The 25,357-nt window shown below is 39.9% G+C and overlaps 1 protein-coding gene across 4 annotated transcripts in view; it reads left to right on the forward strand.

Annotated features, from left to right (window-relative positions):
* The first annotated feature begins 322 nt into the window (after nucleotides 1–322).
* The window catches only part of EFR3A (EFR3 homolog A), a 105,528-nt gene continuing 80,493 nt past the window's right edge, over nucleotides 323–25,357 (forward strand). For 2 of the 4 annotated variants that reach the window (XR_012006838.1, XR_012006839.1), the window contains exon 1: nucleotides 323–488. Coding sequence is in view for 2 of the 4 variants with exons in the window: in XM_072774523.1 (XP_072630624.1) it covers nucleotides 479–488 (10 nt within the window). In the remaining 2 variants the exon portion in view is untranslated. The remainder of the gene's footprint in view (nucleotides 489–25,357) is intronic. The other 2 variants (XM_072774523.1, XM_072774520.1) reach the window with 2 other exon arrangements.

Raw genomic sequence — 25,357 nt, forward strand, 5'->3', positions numbered from 1 at the left:
GCGGGGCCTGGAGGGGGCGTGGCCTGTAAGAGGCGGGGCCTCTAGGAGGCGTGGCCGGGAGGAGGACGGGCCGGGCGGAGGCGGAGCTCGGCCGCAGGGCCTGGAGGAGGCGGGGCCGGGAGGAGGCGGGGCCTGGAGGAGGCGGGGCCGGGCGGAAGCAGGGCCAGGCGGACGCAGAGCTCGGCCACAGGGAGGAGGTGGGGCCGGGCGGAGGCGGGGCCGGGCGTCGGCGACGTGCTGACGTCAGGGCGTGGGGACGCCCAACGCATCGTCCGGCGCGCAGCGGGGCCGGCGGTGGCAGCTGTCGCTGGCTTCGCTGCGTGCGGCGGACGCCCCGCGGCCGCTCCCTCCGCCCTCCGCCCTTCGCCTTTCGCCCGGTCCCGGTCCGGGTCTCGGCGGCCCGGCCATGGTGCGGTCGGCGCGTCCTGCGCGGCCCCGCTGAGCCTCGGGGCGGCGGCGAGCGCGGCTCGGGGTCACCATGCCTACCCGTGAGTGGCCGGCCGAGGGTCGTCGGGCCGGGGGTGGGGGCGGGGGTGGGGGGGCGTTGGGAGGCGGCGGCCGGCTGGGCGCGCTCTCCGCGGTGGCCCGCGGTGGTGGAGCGGGGCCGGAAGTACCCGCCACTCTCCCAAGTCCCTTTCGCTTCGGCTGAGTCTTCCTGCGGGGCGGCGTGAGCCCATTGCACGGACGGGAACACTGAGGCCCGAGCGTTTAAGGACGCGCGGCCGGTCGGTGGCTGAGCCGGAGTAACGCAGACCTGTGGGACTTCACAGTCCAAGCTCTACTCCAGCCTTTTTGCAGAGCTCGCGGTGGGGCGGGGGGGTACTTTGTGGAAATTGCTGCAAAGAGCTGCGGTCGCGTGGCCTTGTGAGCGGCTCAGGGACCAGGCATCGCCGGGTGGGACGCACGGGTGCAGGGCGTCCGGGGGCCCGGCCCGAAGCCCCTCCTCCAGGCTCGCGGTCTGGACTTCGTCCCCCCCTTCCCCCTCCCTCCGTCCACAACGCCGAAGTGAGGTGTTCTTTGGGGAACTTGTTAAAGGCGCATATGCCCCAAAGTGTGGCTGTTGGAGCACCTGCATCAGATCCACCTGGCTGCTGGTTAAAGAATGCGGTGTAGGGTTCCTCCCTAGGCCCCCCGAAGCTTGCTGGCTTGTTAATAAGCGGCCTCGGTATTATTGAGGGACCCCCCCAACACACACACACACACACCCCGCCAAAGTTTGAAAAACCCTGGATGTGGGCGACGTTTTGGGGCCCCCCCGGGCAGGGCAACACTACTAATGATCCATTGCACAAGGACCCAGAGAATTGCAGTGTGACTGTAAAACCCAGTGGCCCGTAAGTGTCTGTGCAAACTAAGGAGGCTGATGGAGCCTCGGGCGGGAGGAAGCACGATGGTGATGGATTGGAAACGGTTTTCGGTCGGGGGCTCCGGAAGCACCTGCACCCAGTACAGAGGCCCCCAGGCAGGCTCCCCTTGCTTCAGATTCGTGAACTCCTCGCCGTCCTTCCTTGGGGGGGGCGGGGAGGCCGACGGGGCGCTGCGTTTCCAGGTCAGCCTCAAACGCAGGCTTTGCCTACCGGTGGGTAAGGAGGAATTATTTCCTGATATCAGGAAGGTTTATATGTAATGCAGAGGCAAATCATAAAATGATCTTGATGGAACGAGGACTTCTAAGTGCTACCTGTGTGGGGGGAGGTGGGTTTTGTTTTCTAAACACAGTCCTGCGTGTGAGCACACGGTCTTGGATTTGTCTTCGTTAAATATGTCAGCAGTTTATGTTTTCATTGCATTCCTTTAGATGGGGTCCATGCCATTCTTCGTATTTCTGGATTCGTGCCACCTTATCCAGGAATATTTGAGATTAGCATAATCTCACTGATTTTACTGAGAAAGGAAAAGAGAGGGAATAAAGACCTAGTCCTGAAAGTTAAGGCTGCATGTGGGATTTACTGGTAAAATGTCAAGATACATATGCTAAGAAGTTAACCAAAGTTTTAGCTCTAAGATTATCTAGCTTCATGGAGTGGATTTAGGAAACTTGCTTCTTTTAAAACACATAATTTGCAATGCAAATTGGACCGTGCTGTATTTGCATAGTTATGAATGCAGATTTTTCTGACCTGATTGGAAGCAAGTGAAATGTTTGAATTATCTGTCATTATTGTTGATGTTTATTATGGTACAGTTTCCTTGGTACAGCACAAAAGTGTGGCACCAGCTGGTAGTATCCCTGTTGCAGTGCTAGTGTTCGTGTCGCTTTTTGTCTCCTTTTATGGCCAGAATCACCAAAGTTGCTGCGATAGTTGTGGACAGTAGTACTCCTCAGAAATTCTGAGAAATGTAAATTTCAACATAAGCAGAGACAACAAAATTATCACTCTCTTTGGGAACTCTTCTCCCCCTTTTGGGGGGTGTTTTTAGGAAGAAATCTCTCCAAATAAACTGATTTTTTTTTTTTTAAACCTCAGCTGAGTTCAGAGGCTCATTTGTAAGCTCAGCCAGTTAATCCTTAAGGCTTTAGTGAATTAATGTAATGATTTGATGTGGGAGATGATCACTAGGGTCTCTCAGACTCTGTAATTCTGAAAGTGACCCTTGTGCCAAGTCTTAGAATCATTCTGTTCCTGTTTTGTTGCTTATTTGGAATATTGATAGTCTCAGTCATTGAAACTGGTGTTAATAAGCAGAATCTGATGGAGCATGGTATACCCTTGAAGACTAAGAGTTGCATTATCTCATGAATGTTAACGGTAGCTTCATTGGAATTATTTTGGAGAGCCATAAACTCTTTTTTCAGAAAGCAACTACCTGGAAGGATGCCTGATGGGAAGCTGCTGCGACACAGGAACAATTCTGTGGTTATGCCACTCTATATTCAGCCAGTAGTTTGCAATGATCACTAAGCACAGATTTCAAGAGTGTTTTACTAAATGATCTTTTCAAACCTCCACATCTATAATTTGATACATAATTTATCTAAAGGCCTTTATTTCTTCTCGTTTCAAAGGACCATTAAGAAACATTTTGATCTTAAGGATTTTCAGACCCTGAATAGAATTCCAGTGGAAGAAATGTTTAAGTTTCTTAATTCAATTATTTTCTTTTTCATATCAAGAGACTGAGACCCAGTAAGTTTCTGTAACTTGGCTAAGGTCATACGTGGGATAGAATCAGGACCTGAACACTGGGCAGCCCTGGTGGCTCAGTGGTTTAGTGCTGCCTTCCGCCCAGGGCCTGATCCTAGAGACCCGGGATTGAGTCCCATGTCGGGCTACCTGCATGGAGCCTGCTTCTCCCTCTGCCTGTGTCTCTGCCCCCGCGCCCCCCCCCCCCCCGTGTCTCTTGAATAAATATATAAAATCTTTAAAAAAAAAAAAAGACCTGAACACTGATCTGCTCCCTGTAATCCTTAACCACAAGGAGCATAGTTGAAGTTTATTTTTTTTTCCCCCAGCACTAAGTTGATCCTGGTTTAGCCTCTCCCCCAACTTTTTCTCCCTGGGGTTACATGAGGACAAAAGTAAGTTTAGCCAAAACTTAAGTCAGACACGTGCGCTTATAAGAAAATCTAACATTTTTACCTTTGCTTCTGTCTTGTCAGGGGACTCTGGGCAAAGGCCGAGGATTTCACAGATGTGCTCAGTAGATACTTGGTTGTACAGGCACAGACTTCCCTTTTAGTAAACTGCTTGCGTGAAAGAGGTTCCATCACTGACAGTTTGCCTAAAAACAGGTCCAGTAAAATGTTCTCTTTTATGATCTTTGTAAATTATTGTGTATGGCCAAGGGGAACTGAAACTCTTAGTTACCCATTGTTTACTATAAATAACTATACTTTCAGTAATTTGTGGTTAAGGCTTTCTTTTCTCCCTGAGATGTTGGCATTGATATCTGATCACATTTGTTAGGTTATGATAATGTGGTCGTTCCGTGTTTGTTTTTTCCCCCACTGATGGGGCTGATTATATTTAACTTGTTTTTCAGTCCATTCTTAAGAAGGAAGTGCAAAATACTGATGAATTGTGAAGTGAAAGATGGATGCTGGTTGAAATGTTTCCCTTCAGGTGTGCATTGCAAGCAAATGACCTATTCCTGTCTTGGGAGGCTTTTGTGTTGATTAGTTCTCTACGCCCCTCCTTGCCCTCCCACCCAGTACCTATGTGTACTTGCCAGACGTACAGCTGAAGAATTCTCTTACTCACAGTGACCTTTGGCTTGACACTGGTTACTACCAGGTCTCCTCTTTCAGTCTGTTCCCACCCATGGGACATATGACATTAAAGATGGTGTAGGTGGAGGCTGGGGGAGAAACAGCCAGAATTTGGAGATCTTAACTTTAGTCAAGTGAACGTGACTAAAATTGTGTTCAAGCTGTCACAATCACAGAAGCAGTGACTGTCCTTTTCATAGGCATACCAGCCATTTCCAACGTATGGATTACATTATAAAAACTTAAAACTTGCTGTTAGTAATAGAGAATTAATTATTGAATACTGTTGTGTGCTAGGCAGTATAGTTTGTGCTTCACATGATTTAGCTTATTTCTCTTCTCTGTGGGAAGTCCTATTTGACATAGAAATGGAGAGATTGAAGCTCAGGGAAGTTAAATAACTTGCCTAATGACAGTAAATGGTGGAGTTGGGATCAGAACTAGATGGGTCTGACTTCAGAGTCCCAGGTAGGTTGGTTAGGTTTTTTTTTTTTCCTGCTGCACTGCTCTGAGCCAGGCAGGATTGAAATCTACCAGACACTATCAGTTTCTTTTAACACCATTACTTTGCTTAGCACTGTGCTTAATTATGTAATAGGTACTTGGTAAATGTTGAATAAATGAATGATTGCATCTTAACTGGAGTCACAGAAATTATTCTTTGGTTACCAATACCCGAAATAAACTTTCTTCCATTTAAAGTGTTGTAAGAGTTCTATAATTTATAATTAAATTCTTAGCAGGCTTCCCTATAACATTTGTGAGGCCTGAGACAAGAATACAAATGGAAGCTTGCAAATCATAGTCAATCAGGATTTCTCAGACTTTGCTCTGTTGATGTCTTGGATTGGCTAATTTTTTTTGTTTGGGAAGGGGAGGGCTGTTGTGTGCTTTGTGAGATGTTTAGCAGCAACTCTGACCTTTACCCACCAGAGGCTGGTAGTAAATGCCCTTGTTCCCCAAAGTCTTGTCTATGAAAACTGTCTCCAGACATTGCCAGATGCCCCTTAAGGGTCAGAATCATCCCTGGGTTGAGAATTACTGGTTTAAAGATTTAAATGTTGTAGATCAGTCTGTGCCTGCCACCGGGCCTGCTTTCATATCCAGGGTCCCTGCAGCCTACTCCCCAGAGATTGTCTTCTGAAGGCCCAGAGGAACTTGGAGGGCTGGTTGATTCACCAAGGATCTGTTGAGTCAGGGGGAGGGTCTCTCCTGACTCTGATTGGGGATTGACCCTGCCACATTCCTTCAGGGAGCCTGGGCAGCGCGTCCCCTTGGTCCATACTTCACTTTTCCATCTCCGGATTTCCCCAGTTCTGAGTACCTTGTAAAGCTGTACTACCAGAATAGAAGGGTAGGTGAGAGGAGCGAGTCCAGTGTTTTGGGGAACTCTCCATCACTGGGGTTGATTTGGAGTGAGCAGCTTGAAACAAAAATAACTTCTGCCATCCTCTGGCTGTCTAGGCAGTGGTTTTCAGTGTTGCCTCTCTGTTCCTTTCTCAGCCCACAGATCCCTCTAGAAAAAAAAACAAAACAAAAACAAAACACACACACGCACAAAACAGGCCTTTGTTTTGGGAGGCAGAGGCCCCCCCTTTTTTTTTCCGGAGTCAAATATGAAGGTCCTAGTTCTTAGGAGGAAGCTACATTTTACCCATTAACATAGCTCTGCTTTGGTATGGGGTGACCCAGTTGTCAGTTAACGGTGTTTCTGTAGGAATGAAGTGGATCACAGAGGACGAATCTCATTTTATATGCTTTGTCATGCTCTCCCTTTGCATATTTGTTTATTGCTGCCTACGATTAGGTATTATTAGATAACATGATTCCAATTTTTATTAAAGAAGGAATCACTATGCAGGTTTTTTTTTTTTTTTTTTTTGGTGCAATAAAGGTGGCTTAATTAAAGCATGGGGACAGGACCCATGAACAGAAAGAGCTGTCATGTAGATATTTTTATTGTATTTTTGAATCATACAGTCCTTCTGTATGAACAAACCAGTTGTGTTACAAGCTCCACTTTTTTCTTTTATCTTTTTTCTTTTTTCTTTTTTCTTTTTTTTTTAGATTTTATTTGTTCATGAGAGACACAGAGAGGCCGAGACATAGGCAGAGGGGAGCCCAATGCGGGACTGGATCCCAGGACCCTGGGATCACGACCTGAGCTGAAGGCAGACACCCAACCACTGAGCCACCCATGTGTCCCACAAGCTCCACTTGACTGCTTTTGAGGAGCCCCTAGGAAATGAGTAATATGTCTATATCCTATAGTGGTAATAGAAAGGTTTTTATTGGTAATGTTGAAGGAAACTGGTCCCTGGCATTCTCAGAAATGGAGAGGAGGGCACAGAAGATCCTAGAATGTCCGCATCTCTTGAAGGAGTAAAGGGTAGACTAGTAGCTATGAGCTATTTGTTGAGGCTAGGGTTTCTTAAATATTTTTGCATAATGAGCCCTGTTGAGAATCTGATGAACACAGTGATTATTGTTCCCCAGAAGATGCAAATTTTCACACAAAGTTTTGCGTCTAGTTTCAAGATAATCAAAAGCGTACTGAGATGTGTATCCCCTGGAAGAATGGAGATCACCAGAGCGGCAGTTGTTCTTTGGCCAAAGGCTTAGTAATTCAGGTTGTAGAAAAATATCCTTATTTGCCAAATGTATCATGCCATTATTTTTAAAAAATTTGGAAGAGTCTCTGGTTCTAATTTTTATTTTTTAAATTAAAAAAATGTTCATATATTTTATATACTTGTATATATTTTGTATTTGTAAATGTTTATATATATTTTAAGTACTTTTTAAAAAGATGTGTTTATTTAAGAGACAGCATGCATGGGGAGGGACAGAAAGAGGGCAACAAGCAGACTCCCCACTGAGTGGGGAGCCCTACGCAGGGCCCAATCCCAAGACCCTGAGATTGTGACCTGAGCCGAAATCAAAAGTTGGACGTTAACCAACTGAGCCACCCAGGTGCCCCATTCCAAGTACTTTTTTCTTTTACTTTATTTCTTCCTAAAGAAAGAATCTTTCTTTTACATCTTTTTATTATTTTCTCTTACCTTCTTGCTAGCCTGATGAAATCTTTTAATTATAATGTGGGTGAGTATTCAGTAAGGCTTTTCTGAATTCAGTAGATATGAAGAGTGTTAACTTAGGAACTTAAAAGAAGGAACTTAAAAAATGAAATTGAATTGAATTTTATAGCTAAAAGGAACATTTAGTGAAGTCATTAAGAAGAAGGATAAACCAAATGGGTTAAGTGTGCCATTCAGCTGGGTAATGGTGTGGTACTAGGAAGGAAGGTCATCTGAATACTGGATGGGTGTTCACAGCTACATACCTTCATACTGCCTTCATAGGAGTTAGAAGGGTATGGGATAGAAGTGTTACAAAAATCTGTTTTGAAGAATTTAAAGTTAATGTCAAATACAAAATCAATATCTGCAGTATTTATACAAGTCAGAAACAAAACACCAATCCTTCGTGGTTAAAGCTTTGACCTATGCTTATATAAGTCTAGGTACAAACAATTGGTAAAGATTTGGGGGGAAATGATTAAATGATGAATAAAGAAATGCTAATTAAAAGCCAAAAGCATTTTTGGATTGTCAGATTACCAAAGACTTTTTAATAACAGGCCAAGGTGGTGTGGTACAGTATTAAAGGCAGAAGTTTAGGAATGCCTGGGTGGTTCAGTTGGTTAAGCATCTGCCTTTGCCCTGGGTCATGGTCTTAGGATCCCGGGATGGAGCCCTGGTGGCAGCGCAGCAGCCAGCCAGTGGGTTCCTGCTCAGCGGGGAGTCTGCTCCTCCCTCTGCTTCTCCCCACCACTCCTGAGCTTGCTCTCTCAGATAAATAAATAAAATATTTTTTAAAGATTGCAGTAATTTATCGAGTGCTCGAATAATGCTTATATTCATTGACCTAGTAATTTAACTTTTGGGAATCTGTCCCTAAGAAATAACTAAAAATAGACTATAGCAAGCTATACCTCTGCACAGAGATGTTTATCACAGTAATATTTATAAAATGGTGAAAACCCAGAAACTTTAGTAGGCAATAATAGAGAAGTAGAAATTGAATGTGGAACATTAACCATTAAAAATCATACTTTTGAATGTGCTGAGGTCATGAATTGTTTTTATCTTCTTTGTAATTTGTGTTTTTCAGATTTTCTGTAGTTAGCATATATTCTATAATCAGAAAAAGATGCTTCAAGTTTTTTGCAGATTTCACAGAATTTTGTTTAAAAAGTTTAAAAAGCTGAAGTGAAACATTAAAATATTGTCCTGAACTGGCTTTTCCTTTGGCCCACGGAAAAGAATTTTGATTAATTGATCAAATAGTGTTGGCTGTATATAGGAAACCATGGCATTTGTTGTGTGATTGCTATTATCATATGCTAGGTAATGTAAACTTCTTTGAGTTACTTTGAACAGTGGTTGGTGAATAATGTTCTCGAATAGGAAGTAAAATAATGGGGCTTTTTTTTTTTTTTTAAATCATTGGCATTGTATTCTATTCTGGAAGGAGGGAGAAATAATCTGATTTATTTAGTGGTTTAATCATGAAAATCTGAAAGGTTGAGAGCTGAATCATTATGTGTGGGTTCAGTTTATTGGGAGTTTGTAGGGCTTGGGTTTTTTTTTTTTTTTTTTTGAAATGATTGTGTGTTGTAGAATGAACACAATTCTAGGAAGTATGATTATAAAATGAATGTTGGCAGCTTCTCCTATGATTAATATGTCAAACCTGTCAAAATTGTCTCATCATTTCTATTTGTCAGGTTCATTCAGTTCTTGAAATGAGCCTGCTCTCTCGCATGTGCTCTAAGGCAAACAGGAGCTACTATAATTCTTCCTCTTTCCATGTAGGCTCTTCTTTCTTTTGCATATATATTTACTGCTCTTTAGCTTCAGGTATTATGAGATAGCATGATTCTATTTTTATAAAAGAAGGAGTCACTACTCAGGTTTTTTTCATTGTACTTCTGAATGAAGAGTTTGCATTATTCTAAAATTAGGCATTACATCTTATGCTATCCAGTCTTTAGGAAGAACAGTCCTTCTAAATGTTTTTTATTTATTTTGTTTGTATCCTTATTTGGTGGGTTATTCAGCTGTACCTTTTCACTACCTGAACTCCACGGTATTCCTGCTGCGGTAGTTTTCTGGGTAATGCTAAGTGTTCTTCACACCCCTGGTATTTAATTGGTTTTTGAACAGCTGTCTTGGAAATTTGCTATAAAGTTCTTGGTGCTGTGGTTTCACTTAACTTTAAGTGGATCTCACTCCTGCTGGGCAGAGAAAATGAAATATAAGGTTGACAAGTTTGCCACTATCAATTCCTGGAGCTTGATAAACTTTGGAAAAGGTATTATGTTAGGCTAAAGGACTGGCCTAGAAATTAAAATGAGTGGCCCATTTATGAATGAATATGACTTAAGTGGATTTTTGAACTTAGTTATACGTATTTTTATTATAGCTGTTAGACATATTAAGCGGAAAATAATAATACTTCTCAGGGATATTTAGACGCAGTAGAATTTATGTATTTGTGCCTTAGAGGTAGAAATATTTCATGAACATGTGATTAGAATCAACAAGTTTTAAGGACAAGATAGTTGCCTCTTGGATTATTACCATTTGCTATATATGCTTCCAGGAGGGCTTCTGCAGAGAGGAGAGCACTCCAGGCAGATATACGGTAGCAGGGATTTGGGGTCTAAATCCTGTCTGCATGTCTGCATTTCTGCCGTCCTCTTAGCTGTGCTGTGCTGTGCTGTGCTGTGTGGACTGCAGAGGGCCAGCTTCTTCTTCAGTTCACAGCCCCAATTTGAAACCAACTTAAAGGACTTGTCTAATCCTGTCATCTTCTCCCTCGGTTCCATCCTGGTTCCTTCCTTTGGGAAGTTCTTCCAGGTGTGTCTTACTGCACCAGGTTAAGGAAATGCAGCAGTTCAGGTGCAAGAAGAGATGGTGGACATCTGTTCCAGTCAGTTCTATGTATATTACCTTTACAAAAGCTCCATTCCCTGACACAGGATATTTCTTTGTTAGTTCCTGAGAATTTCATGTTCTTGATCCACATCAGAGGGTGGCCCAAGGGGAGCTTGACATACCTTTAGAGCCAGATTTTCCCAAGTGTCTTCGGTGGATGTATGAGCAGGTGGGCTTCTCTGCCTGATTCAGCCTCAGCTGGAGTTGCTCTTGGTATTGTGGGATTCTGCATTCGATTTCAGTAGGGCAGTAATGTTGGCTGCTTTTAGACAATTTGAAATTTGTAGTCTCCGACAGTAGAAAATGCCCTCCGACAAAAATATAAGGTGTTTCAGAATCAAAACCTTAAGAACCTAATGGCAGAACCCAAAGCCATTTGGGCTGATGGCATCTCGCCTGTTCTGCTCTGATGAGCTCCAGAAATGGCGGTGTGTGCTCTCTCCTGGTAGTCCTTCAGTCATAGGTGCTGCCACTGTGCTCTTGGAGTCACTTCCAGCTTTTCTTCTGTTCCCTTTGGATTTCTCTTAGGGATTCATCATCTAGCAGGTTGTTTCATTGCCTACATGTGCCCTGCTAGGTGGGGAATCGAGAGACGACTAAAGCAGCCTCCAGCTCTAAGAATTGTACCTTCTACCTCGTGTAGAAGGGTGTGACAGATGGAGCACGCTCAGAACCCTGCTGTGGAGATTAGGGGAGATGCTGGGGGGGCGGTGGGGGAGCATGAGTGGAAGCCTGAGGAGTCATAGGGGGAGTGTGGCTTTGGGGAAGGGGTGTGAGGAGAGTCATACAGGTGGAAATAGCCAGCAGCCAGTTAAAGTATGTCCTTGGTACTGGGGAAAGTGAAGACTTTAAAGGCTGTCTGTGTGTATGTGTGTGTTTGGTGATTTTGTCTTAACGCATGTATTCAGTCCCTACTATATGTCAATTTTTATGGACACTGAAGATATGGCAAAACCTCATACTGGACATGATGGACATCATCATGGATGTCATACCTGTTCTCTTGAAGCTTAGTCTGATGAGGAAGACAAGTCAGGAGCACATAATTACACTGACCAGACAGGAAGCTTCCTAAGTACCTGTGCCTGTTTCTTTTGCCACCACACGTAGCTTTTGATACAGTGCTTGGCCCATGGTACACATTCCTTGTATATTTGTAGAATGACTCAAATGACTAAAAGGGAAGCACTGGTTGCTACAGAAACACATGCATGAGGTTGGAGGGAGAACAGTTAGAGGTTATCAAGTACAGTAGTGAGTGATGGGCTTTGGACTTGGATGGTGGCAGTGGGGTTGATTGCAGCAGACCAGCCTTCAGCAGACCTTCCTCTGTTGAGGAAGTACAGTTGATGGAATTAGTTGTATGAGGGGTGGAGGGAGGAGGAGTTGAGTTTCACTCTGAAGTTTCAGGGTTGATAATTTGGGTGAACTGCTCTGGTTTGATACGGGGACTTTCTGGAGGAAGAGTGATCAAGAAAATTAAGATGGAACGTTGAGTCCATTTCAGGCTATGATAAGTGTATGATGCCTGAAAGGACTTTCAGAGTGTATTTGTAGGAATGACATTGGGCGAAGTTACTAAAGGATAGTTTTGTAAGGACAGAAAAGAGACTGAGGGCAGATCCTTGAGGAACATGTCCTTTTAAGGATGGAATAGGCAGAGAAACCAAGAGGTAGCAGGTGTGGCATTACTAAAACAAATACCACTGCAACAAATGTGTGACAAGAACTACGTAAGACTCAGATGGCAGTCCATTTATTTATAGTAGCATTTGAAACATTCCAGTATAGCAAGAAGAAAAAAATAAAAGCTAGACAGTCTCTTACTGTTTGATCTGATGTTATGACAATAATTTATGAAGTGTTAGGAAAAAAATTTACCTTAAAACTTAGGGATCTAAGGATGATTGTGTGTCTTAACCATGGTATATGCTGTCCTGTCCTTAAGTCCTTAACTGTCTTGTACTGCTTGCCTAGCTGGGGGAAGAGATTGTCATATTATATTTGGTTGAGAGGATGTAAGTTGTTCTATAACTCCTGGGTAGACATGCTTAATTGTGCGGTTTGCAAGTAGAAATTAAGGCAGCTCTACATATGTAATCTAAAATATTTCATGTAGAACTAAACGATTAACTTATCTCTTGCTGTCTTTTTTGAAGTCTCATTATTATGTGTATTTGTGAAATAACTGAATGATTTGCTGGCGGCAGATACAATACTTAAGTAAACTTGCTGAAGAACTGTTTTATCTCACAGAAGTGAGAGGCATGGGTACCTGAGCTGGCACCTGAGCACCTCTGTTAGCTTTGTGAGCACTGGGCATGATTTTCTTGCCTTACACAGCTAATCCTCCATTTTCACCTCCTAACCCCCAATCCATTCTTTTCTGGGTATTTACTCAGTGTAGCTCAGTAAGCAGCCTCTGATAGGGTACAGCAACATGCTGGTTAAGGGCTGAACAATTATAAAAAAATTAGTTCCAGTATACTTAGCATACAGTGTTATGGTAGTTTCAGGTATACAGTATAATGACTCAGCAAATCCATGTATCACCCAGTGCTCATCAATACAAGAGCACCCCTTAATCCCAGCCGCCTATTTAACCCATCCTCCTATCCACCTCCTCATCTGTTCTCTGTGGTTAAGAGTCTCTTGGTTTGTCTCTCTTTTTTTGTTTCCCCTTTGCTCCTTTGTTTTGTTTCTTAAATTCTACATATGAGTGAAATCATGAAATATTTGTCATTCTGTGACTTCGCTGAGCATACCTAATACCCTCCAGATCTATGCATGCTGTTGCAAATGGCAAGAGTTCATTCTTTCTTTCTTTTTTTTTTTTTTTTTAATTTCATTTATTTATTCATGAAAGACACAGAGAGAGGCAGAGACAGACAGAGGCAGAAGCAGGCTCCTCATTAGGGAGCCCGATGCAGGACTTGATCTCTGGATCTGGGATCATGCCCTGAGCTGAAGGTAGATGCTCAACTGCTGAACCACCCAGGTGTCCTGATTTCATTCTTTTTATTGGCTGGATAATATACATATATATGTATATTTGTACACACACACATATATGTATATACACACATACCACATCTTCTTTCTCCATTCATTTGTTAATGGACATTTGGACTACTTCCATAGTTTGACAGTTGTCAATAATGCTACAATAAACGTAGATGTGCATAAGGGCTGAACAGTTTTGAAAGCTCTGCATCCAGTGGTTCTGAGACATTAATAAGGGGTGAATTTAATGAAGTATAGTTTGGCTGCTGAGCTTTTGTTGGAATGGCAGTTGATTCCACTACTCTTAATTTTTTTTAAAGATTTTTTTAATTTATTTATTCATGAGAGACAGAGAGAGAGAGAGAGAGAGGCAGAGACATAGGCAGAGGGAGAGGCAGGCTTCATACAGGGAGCCTGATGTGGGACTCGAACCCAGGACTCCAGGATCACGCCCTGAGTTGAAGGCAGGCGCTTAACCACTGAGCCATCCGAGCATCCCTACTCTTAATTTTTTTTACCTAAAATTGCATTGTATTTCAACCTTGCTAAACAATTTGAGTATTTCCATAAAAGATAATTTTCCATTTACTCTCTGAATTCTCAAGAGTAAGTTTCGGTAGTTGCAGTAATAAAATGAGTAGTACAGATGTATACAGATTTATAGGTGATTCTTTGTGTATAACATCACAGAGAGTTGCTGATTTTTTTCTTTTGTGCATTAATAATAATGTCTTACTTTTGAACTTGAGCAAAATTTGGTAATGCATTGAAATCTGTGGCATTAGATTTTAGTTTATAATTCATTAAAATGTATTAGAAAAGATTAGATTGCATTCTTAGAGTTTTGATTAACATAAAAATCAACCATGTATACTAACTGTGACCATAATGTGTGTGTGTAATAAACTGAAAGAGGGACACCTTGGTGCCTCAGCCAGTTAAGTGTCTGACTCTTGATTTTGGCTCAGGTCATGATCTCAGGGTCATGATTTTGCTGTCTTTAAATTTGGGATAAAAAAATAACTTAAAATATACATTCTACTTAGGCACATGATTACAGCACTACCTGTTTACTGTTTAATCAAAAAAATTAATCATTGTAATTCTACTGAAAATCTTCAGCATATGGCATAGACACTTTGGGTATTGTGAAATTTATAAGACTCAGTACTGTATATTACATGTATTTGTTCTAAAAATAATCTTGGAAGTTATAAGCATCCCCAACAGATTTAACACTTTTGTTATTCTATGACTAATGAGGAAATACACATTTGTTAAAATTTAAGTAGTTGGGGAATTTTAAAGCTGTTTTGAAATTTGCTTGATATAGTCATATCCTACTTGTGAAATATTCAGAGAATTTTTAATTAAAAATAACTCCCATCAACCTAGTTAACTGAGAAAAGTTTTAGTCATTGCTTTTGGTAGATTTTGCTCAAGTGGGTGACAGATTACTATCTTTTGATTTAAGGGTATATTTTTCTAGACTATATGCTTTAGTTTATTTAAGTAGAAATGGTATTTGTTGGTGTTTTTTTGAAAAAGAGCTTAGCTGAAAAGCTTCAGAAACCCTCATCCCTATATTTTTTCTTATCTGGATTTTCACTGTGTATAATAGGGTAGCACTAAGGTTTTAAACCTGGACCTTAGTATTACAGATAAATATTAAGATCACAATAGATACAATATAGGAAAGAACTGTTTTTTTTTTTTTTTTAAAGAACTGTTTTTTAAAAACACCTTTATTAAGGTATAATTTGCATCCCATAAAATTTACTTGTTTTAAGTGTGTAGAAAGACTTGTTTTTTTACATGAAACAAAAACCTTATGAATTACTCAAGCATTATAAATATGAATTTCCAGACGCCCTACTCTTTCTTTTTTTAAAAAAAATTTTTTAAAAAATATTTTATCTGTTTATTCGTGAGAGACACAGAGAGAGGCAGACACACAGGCAGAGGGAGAAACAGGCTCCTTGCAGGGAACCTGATGTGGGACTCGATCCTGGGACCAGGATCACACCGTGAGCCAAAGGCAGATGCTCAACTGCTGAGCTACCCAGGTGTCCCCCCCACTTTTTTTTCCTTCTAGATTTGGTTCAGTAAGACTCAGTTTGATACATATTAGGAGACTTGCTAAAATTAAAGATCTGAAATTCCAGTTCTTTTTAATTTCCTCATTGAAAAGAAGATACTTTTATCTGTGGATTTTAAATTTTACATAGTATATCTTTAAGTTTAAAAATCTGAAATCATCCAGTATCAGATTACCATAATCACAATACGGTCATATTTGTGGAGGGGAAAATTCATTGGACTTTTTTTCTCTGCCTGCTCAAACTATGATGCAGCAAAGAATTCCCCTGTTGTCATTGCAAAGGGATAGTGGGCTGTAGCTTCAAACCAGTAATTGCTTAGATAAGGGTTTGCTGCTAGAATTTTGTGGAAGGTTACAGAGAATTGCTTCCATTAGGGTCCTTATTGGTTTTGGGACACTTGTGCCAGAGTGCTGTATTGTTATAAGCAGAAACTCACAGTGCATGGTGAGTAGGAAAGCTTTTAAGGAATCCTAGGCAGCAGTTGTCATTTGGCTGCGAGTTTGTGAAGGCCTGGGGTTTTCTCCCACTTTTCCCAATGGTTGAGTGTTCCATGCTGCTCTTGCTCATCTAGTATGCTGGGGATATGCAGTAACTTTTTATGGAGGAACTCTTAAGAATGTAACAAAGCTCATTTTCTTTTTTTCATATAGGTATATTCTTAGGGGCATTTTAGAGCTCAGAGTAACTTAGAAGTAGGAAAAGAAAATAATTTCTAGAAGTGGGGTGTTTTGTAATATGACACATTCTCAGGCTGGGTGTCATTTCTCCATTCTCTGCCATCTGACTTGATTTTGGTACAGTGGTAACAATAGTGTAGTCTTTTGGCAGCTGCATAATATTTTGACTATGTTGCTTTAGTCTCCAAACAAAACAGATTTTTTGTTTTGTTTTGTTTTTAAGCAATCTCACGAAGACAATGTAGTGCATAAACGTTAAGAGCACAGGCTCTTCTTAACTGGATCCAGCGTTTTTAGTTGTGTGACTTTGGACTTTTACCTTTCTGATTCCCTGTGTGTTATTTGTCAATGTATGATTCCTTATAAGGTGGTTGTGAGCATAAAGGAAGATAAAACCAAGAGTATAATAGATAACATATTCAAGATAACAAATATAACATATTTGTTGAATGCATTCTGAAAGAATCAGACTGACTTAAGGAATAAGAGCAGTGTATTCCTGGGGTAGATTAGCCATTTGGTTAGGTCTTCTGGTTTTCTACTATATTTTGTACCATATCCATGAAATCAGAATTTGTGTCTTATGGAACTTGTGTTTAGTATTTGCTATTTTGTTAGTATAGCCTACTACTGCTATAACAAAGTAGCACAAACTGAGTGGCCTAAACAAATTTTTTGGCTCACTGGAGGGTAGAAGTCTGAAATCAAAGTGTTGGCAGGATCTTCCTGAGGGCTGTGAGGGGGGTGTGTTCCAGGCCTTTCTCCCTGGCTTGTAGATGACCATCCTCATATATCCATATGGAATTCCCCCTGTATGCATGTTTATCTCTGGACTTCACCTCTTTTGCAAGATACCAGTCTTACGAGATGAGGGCCCACTCTGACAACTTGATTCTAACTGAATTATCTCTGCAAGACTCTGTCTCTAAATAAAGTCACATTCTGAGACATCGGGATTTAGGACTTAAACATAGTAATTTAGGGGAAGGTACACTGAACAGACCTCTAATAGATGTGTTTGAGACATAAAAGTGAAACTTTTTTGGTTAAAGTGTTTCCATTTTAAAAACTATGCTTATTAAACCTGTAAACTAATGGCATGGTCACTTTCATTTACCTAAACTTTTTTTTTTTTTAAGATTTTATTTATTCATGAGAGATACAGAGAAGGGGGCAGAGATATAGGCAGAGGGAGAAGCAGGCCTGATGCAAGGCTTGATCCCAGGACCCATGGGTCACGACCTGAGCCAAAGGCAGATGCGCAACCACTGAGCCACCTAAGTGCCTTAATTTACCTAAACTTGAGTTACACCTTGCACGTAAAGAAAATTGGTAGGATTGAGCAAAAATTCTTTCCATATCTCCATCATTTTGTATGCTTTATTTTGGATGGGGAAAGAATCTTTGAGTTTGAATGACAGGAATATCAAGGAATAAATTACATTCCTGGGGGCTGACTTCAAGTCATTTTGGCATTTGAGTTGATTTCAGGAATGATACATATCTGGTAACTATAGAACTCACTGGTCTACAGGCTATATGAAATTTTATTTGTTAGTTTCCCAAGGCTGCTGTAACAAGTTACCAGAAACTGGATGGTTTAGGATGGCAGAGAATTCTCACAGTGCTGAAAGTTAGAAATTTGAAATCAAGGTATGGGCAGGGCCCTGCTCCCCCTGAGGTTCTGAAGAAGAACCTTTTCTTCCTGGTCTAGCTCTTGTGTTGCTGGCAGTCTTGAGTTCTTAGTTTGTGCAATATTGCTGATTTCTTACTGTCTTCTCCTGGGCTTCCCTATATGTCTCCATCTGTCTCTTTGTAAGATGTCAGCCATTGATCAAGGGCCTGCCCTTATCCAATATGACTTTGTTTTAACTTGATTAGCTGTGCAAAAACTGTTCCCAAATAAGGTCACATTCGTAGGTACTCAGGTTAGGACTAGCGTATTCTTCTGAGCAACAGAGTTCATTCCACAGAACCTGTTCATTGTTTTAAAAAGTTAGTTTTACTTTTAACTTCCCTCTTTAATCCTCTAAGTATTCCTGACTAATAAATGGACAATTTTGTTACCACAGGTTAATAATGTACTGGAACCTGACAACTCAAGAGAACACTCCGTCTGCCCTGATTACTAACCCATTGCCTTGGTTTTCTAGGTGCAGAGTGAGGCTTCATTTTTTACTCTTTCTGTTTTAATAGTTTGTTGCAAATTCAAGTTCCTTTTGTTTCATGCTTTATCAATTCAGTGTGATGAGTTATGTTTGAAATGGTTGAACCTACTAATTTATAACCTGTAGATTTTATTTCCAGGAGTCTTGTAATTGGAATGCATATTACTTCACTACTGGACACATATCATCTATACCACTTTTTTTCTTTTTTTTTTAAAGATAGACTATTCTGCATAGATAGAATGGCATGAACAAATGCATGGGAAGAAAAAGTTTGGGGCTTGACTTCAGAGCTGTGAGTATTCACAGTTTCATTGTGAAAGATACTAATGATTAATTCGGGAAGTAAGACTGAAAAAGGTGAAAACTGTGCCAGGTTTTCCTTTAAGACCAGCCTGGCAAAGAAGCAGAAATAAATTGGAGAGATCTCTATTTTGGCAAAAGTACAAGTGACTTCAGTTTTTAAATCTTTAAATAAATATGTGTGTATATAGCTAAAATAGGCTATTAAATCATATACATTTTATAAAATAAGTGATTTCAGTTTTTGTAGGTATAAACTGACAGAACTATCTTACAAATTATCTAATTGTGGAGACTGTATTAATCATCTTTTCTATCATATTCTCAATATATTTCTGACATAAGTGAAATATTTCATACTTATTCTTTCTGTGTTCATTTTGCCTTATAAATTTCACAGCCTTTTTAAAAAAGCATATGGAAAATGTCAGGAATTTTTTTTTTCTTTTCACTTTCACAAACTGGAAATGCCACATTCAGATAACTTCTGAGGAGGAATAAAGGCTGTTTTTGTGAGTCTAGATTTGAACCAAAAATTCAGTGGACTTTCTTGTTACCTGCATGGCAAATTAATTTATAAAGAAAGTATTAAAGCATGAAAATGAGGGAAAAAATGGCATTGTACATCATCAGCTAGCTAAGGTCAGCTAATTAACCTTTGCCAGTGGGTAGTGTGGGAAGAACTATATCCTCCAAATCAGGGGAGCCTAGGTGGCTCAGTCAGTTAGGTGTCTGGCTCTTGATTTCCATTCTGGTCATGATCTCAGGGTCAGAGATCAAGCCTTTCAGAGTCCGCTTTGGATGTTCTCTCTCCCTGTCCCTCTGTCTCCACCCCTCCCCAACACCCCCGTCCCCCAACTGTACACATGCTCTCTCTCTCTCAAATACAATCCTAAAAAAAAAAAAAAAATGGAAATCAGTGTCCTCTGACTTACAGGAAGTGGGGATGGTAGCCCACCTAGGTCAATGAAATAGACTTTGAAACTGTCATTGGTAGATTTAGTAGGTTTGTTCTTTCTTTGCGTAATTAAAAATCTAAAGCCTGAAACACAGTGAACATTTTGACATTTAGCTTTTAAGTCCCTGTTGATCTGCTTTACTGTCGATGGCATATCCTGCTAACAGTTGCTCATTTAGATACTCCTTCTTAGGTCATTAAAAGAACATTTAATAGATTGTTTCTCATGAGGACTAGTGTAGAGGTTATTTATTACCAGAGTTTGCTATTAGCTTTTTTTTTTTTTTTATAATTAGCTTTTTATACCAGAGGAATCATTTCCAGATCCTACCATCAATAATTTAATATACTCAGAAATGATACTCATTTACATCTAATTAACAAACTAAAGTTATTTTAATATAAATCTGAAAATCTGATTATATTTTTTAAACTTTATTATTTTGTGCTGTGTAGCACATTAAATGCTTGTAGGTTTAAGACAACTGTCTTAAACCAGATTTTAGTTAGATCTCCATACCATACTTTGTCCTTGAATTTTGCATTTTCCCTCATAGCTATGAATGTAGCTATCTTAAAAATGTTCACTAAGTAATTTTTTTAATCCTTTGACATAGTCAGTAGATGAAACTTATAATTATAGATTCATAATGCCATTTCCCTGATCACAGATTTAGGGTAGGTCATATTTTGTACAAAGTGAAACTTCTCCTCCACGTCTCAAAGATCTAGAGTTTCGAGGAGAGAAAACTATATATTAATATGTGCATTTGTACAGCTTCTGCTAGTCATCATTCTTGTTGGCTTTTTTCTCCTAGGTCCCAAAGCTGAAATCGGCTGGGTTAGTCATTCTGCTACTCTAGGACAGCCTTTGTTTTTCTCAGCCTTTCTGGAATACCATTACCTCTGTTCATTTTCTTCCTGTTGAAAGGCCAGCTCATAGCTCAGCTCTTTCGCAATGAGAAGCTTTTCCTAATCATTTCAGCTCACAAAAATCTTTTCTTCTGATCTCTAAGGAATCATCTGCTTACTTTGTGTTCATGCTTGGCTAAGCTCACTGTTCTCATCCTCTAAGAAGCAATCTTAGACTTTTCTTGTTGGAATTTATTTTCTCATTTCTCTTATTTTTATTAATACTGTTTGCATGTGTGTCTTTTACCCTTTCAAACATATGAGTCCTTGTTAAGTAATATTTTCCACTGTAGATACTTTTAGAGGTCTTTTACCCTTTCAAACATATGAGTCCTTGTTAAGTAATATTTTCCACTGTAGATACTTTTTAGAGGTCTTTTTTGTACCTCTGCAATACTTTTTATATGGTACTTTTCAAATAATTGTATTCATTAATGTTTGTTTGCATTTAAGACAGAAAGCCATGTATGTTTAGAGTGATGAAAGGTTAATCTAATCTCTAGTTTGAGTCTTGACAGCACCTGGCAGACGATCCTGTTTGGAAGCTCTCAGAGAATTGTCAATAATTTTTCCCATTTCAAACGAACAAGGGGTGGTGGAAAGAGAGGTGGGGGGGGGGTGGGGATGACTGGGTGACAGGCACTGAGGGGGGCACTTGATGGGATGAGCACTGGGTGTTATGCTATATGTTGGCAAATTGAACTCTAGTAAAAAAATTTTTTTAAAAAATAATTTTTCCCATTTCTATCCTAAATTCTGTTCTTTCTGAGCATCCCATAATACCATCATTTTTTACATGGTGTCCTTTTAGTATTTGAGTAATACCTGATATTTTAACATTTACTGTGTGACATTCTGTGCTAAGCATTTTTTTTAACTAAAGGAAGGTTTTTGTTAAGTGTTATGAATTGCATTAGCACCCATCAGGTATACCATACCACAGTCCATCTACAGTTAGTCAAACCACAGCAGTTCATTTATGCAGAATCCATGAAGAATCGCAAAACTCTCTTCAGTTAACGGTAAAATACCTACTTAGCTCTTGGAGGCAGCTATTGCATTGTACCTTCTTCCTTTCTTTCTTTCTTTCTTTCTTTCTTTCTTTCTTTCTTTCTTTCTTTCTTTCTTTCTTTTTTTTTTAAAGATTTTATTTATTCATGAGAGACGCAGAAAGAGAGAGAGGCAGAGACACAGGAAGAGGGAAAAGCAAGCCTCCTGTAAGGAGCCTGATGTGGGACTCGATCCTGGATCCCAGGATCACGCCCTGAGCCAAAGGCAGACTCTCAACCGCTGAGCGTCCCTGTACCCCATTTCTGAGCACTAAAATGTGAAGGAAGAGCATCCTGAGAATTACATAGAAATGATTATTAGGAAACTTGGATTTGATTTCCAAGTTCGTAAAATAGAAAACACAAAACCATAAAAATGATACATATATACTTTTACAAAAATATGAATGGAAAAGTTCTAAAGAATAATATGTTTTCTGTAGCAGAAGGAACTGTATGTATTTACAATTTTATTTATGTATTTTTAATTTATCTATCAAAGATTTTATTTATCTGAGAGGGACAGAGAGAGAGCATGCACACATGAGCGGGGGAGGAAGAAGCAGACTCCCTGCTGAGCAGGAAGCCTGACCTGAGGCTTGATCCCAGGACCCCAGGATCACCTGAGCCTAACGCAGCCGCTTAACTGAGCCACCCAGGCGCCCCAAGTTTAATTTTTTTAATGTAATCTCTGCTCCCAGTGTAGGGCTTGAACTCAAAACCTTGAGAGCAAGAGTCGCATGCTCCACTGACTGAGCCAGCTAAGTGCCCCTATGGCCACAGGAACTTTAAAACAAACACAATTTCCAAATCCTCTCTCCTTCCCCAGATTTTGCTAATAAGGCACGAAACAGAGTAATGTATACAGTGAACATACCAGGGTAATGTTGATGCAGCATGGCGTAAAAGTTATGCGTGCATTAGAAATCATGAAATGTACAGAGTGGAGCATTAGTTCAAATACTCTGATAGCTGTTTCAGAGGCTTAGTTTGTTGTTCTCAGATTGCAGTATATTAGTCACAGAGTTTCAGAATGTATTATGTTGATTTTACAGGCCAATAACTGTCTCTTCTGTGATTTCAAGTTTATTTAACTTCCTTGTAAATATGTATTATTATCTATATATAGTTAAGATCAACAGACTGTGCTACTGGTTGTTTTAATGTTATGGTATCACATTTTAACAGTAATGAAATTTAAGAAAGAAGAAAAATTTATTTATTTTTTTATATGATCATGAAATCAAAGCCTTAAAGCCTTATTGTGACAAAATAATGGAAGATGAAGTATTATGGCATACACATGGTGCCAAATACTAAAAATTCTACTGAAGCTAAATACCTGCCTGCTGCCAAAATTTACTTTCTGTATAGCTCAAGAAATACAACCGATTTTTTGTGATAACCAACATTAAATGTTTATGTATTTTAAGTGTGGGTCAAATGCTCTTTTTCTGTTACAGTATTTTGACTATAACTGATGTAATCTAAAAAAGATTTTTTGATTCTGATATATCAGAGAGGACTCCAGATTTCCAAGATTTCATTTTGTTTTCACAGAGAGGAAAAATGTGTATCACTGTAGGCTTGCTTTCTAGACATTTCTAAATTCTTACCTTTGAGCATCTTTCACCCTCTGAGTCTTTCAAAAATGAGTCAACCACAGCCCTGTCCTTGAGGAGGTTACAGACCTTCAAGAGAAATAGATTAGTGGTTAACTATGGTTAAACACAGAGTGGTGGTTGTGGTGGCAGAGGAGAGTGGGCTGTGCCCAGCATCCGGTGGTCATCAAGGACAACTTCCTTGATAAATATTGCCAGACAGGGGCTGGGGTGAATGGGTTAATAGGGGAAAGTAATGAGAGTGAGGCCTGTCCTCTTCTTCATACATGTTAGTTTACTCATGCTTTTGAAGATGCAACATGCAGAACATAGCCTTTTCTACATCCAAGCTATAGATTTGTTAGATGAGCTAAATTCAGATGTCGGTGGCAATGATTAGAAATCTTCTAGGTTTGTGTTTCCCTAACATGAAGTTTCTGACCCTGACAATGTTCTCACACCCTGGATTGAAACATACTGTATGAAAAGTTTAATATTCTTACTTTAGATGAATACTTGGTACCATTGTGGCTTTAGACACAGAAGTAAATGTGGTCAACCAAAATCAATATGACATTATTTGGTTATAGGTGATCTTGCATATACTCATACAAACAAAATGGCTTTTAGTGAGACTTTAGTGAGACTCCTAGTCTTAGGAGCCAGGATAGGTGTATTAAGAAGTACTCACAAATTGGGGCACCTGACTGGCTCAGTTGCTAGAACGTGTGACTTTTCAGCTTAGAGTTGTAAGTTCGAGCCCCATGTTGGGTATAGAGATTACTTAAAAATAGAAAATCTTATAAAAACCCTCACAAATCTTCAGTTAGTTTATAGTTAGTGGTTGGTGTTTATTGATTTGTATTTTCTGATCTCTACTTAACCAGAAATTGAATTTTCATATGTTCATTATTGCAACAAAAAGGAAAAGGGAGCTCTACTCAGCTCTTAGGAAATTTGAACTACTACGACACATGGGAATAACTGAGAGAACAGATAATGGATGTGAGATTACAAAGCTGTGAGAGCCTTATCAGCACCTGGCCTTTTAGAACTTCCTGTTCATCATAATTTCCTGAACATTACTGACAGTACTTCCGTAACCACAATCTTAAAATTGTCTTTGATGATGAAAAATACAGTGCGACAACTAGAATTTTTTTTTTTTAAAGATTTTATTTATTTATTCATAGACACACAGAGAGAGGCAGAGGGAGAGGGAGAAGCAGGCTCCATGCAGGGAGCCCGATGTGGGAGTCGATCCCAGGTCTCCAGGATCACACCCCAGGCTGCAGGCGGCACCAAACCGCTGCACCACCGGGGCTGCCCGACAACTAGAATTTTTGAATTTACCTTTCCAGATTGAGAACTTCTTGAATGCACCTCTTGCATTTCTGGCACCTTACATGTAGAAGGAACCTTATAAGCCTAATCTGATGAGTTGAATAGTCATGAAAAAGTTAAAATGCTCTTTGAATAGTTTGTCTTTGAAAAACTCCTCAAATGTGGAACTTCTGTTAAACTGTATCTGTTACTAGAATTAAGACCAGTGCCGAATTCTTGATTTTATTAGAAGAAATCTCTGCTTTTTTTTTTATACTTGAACATTGAACACCAAGTGCCAAATAAAGGGTAGGGATCGGCAGACATAAAATTTTCTTCTGATTGTTATTTTAGTAGAACCGTTGTTTTTTGATTATCTCATTTTAACCAATTATTTTATCCTTCATTATTTACTCAAATTATAGAACATAATCTAGTTCTAGATTTTGGGTAAAATATTTGTATCTGACTAAAAACTAGTTAAAACAGTAGTGAAATATTACTAGATCCTTGTGAGGGATATTTTGTATTATCTGTTATTTTTTTTTTTAATTTAAAAAAAATTTTTTTTTTAAATTTATTTATGATAGTCACAGAGAGGGAGAGAGAGGCAGAGACACAGGCAGAGGGAGAAGCAGGCTCCATACACCGGGAGCCCGATGTGGGACTCGATCCCGGGTCTCCGGGATCGCACCCCGGGCCAAAGGCAGGCGCCAAACCGCTGCACCACCCAGGGATCCCCTTATCTGTTATTTTTAATAAGAACCTACAATCATAAACTATGTGAACAGTCTTTTTTCCCCTCCATATCAACTGTAGCGTCTCTTGAATACTGATTCTCAGTCTGGATATTCTGAAACTGCCACAGCTGTGATTTATTTTTGGTTAAAATATTTAATCCATCATGAAATTTTAATTGACATTACCATTAAATCTGAGATTTGTTTTTAAAAATGATCTTAATTTCTTTTTTTGGAGTGTTGTTTGAAGTCCTTATTTCTTTTATCTATGTAATTGGTATTTTTGTAGAAGGTACAACATTTGGAAAG

Source organism: Canis lupus, chromosome 14 (genome assembly GCF_048164855.1).
Source record: "Canis lupus baileyi chromosome 14, mCanLup2.hap1, whole genome shotgun sequence".
Taxonomy (NCBI): Eukaryota; Metazoa; Chordata; class Mammalia; order Carnivora; family Canidae; genus Canis; species Canis lupus.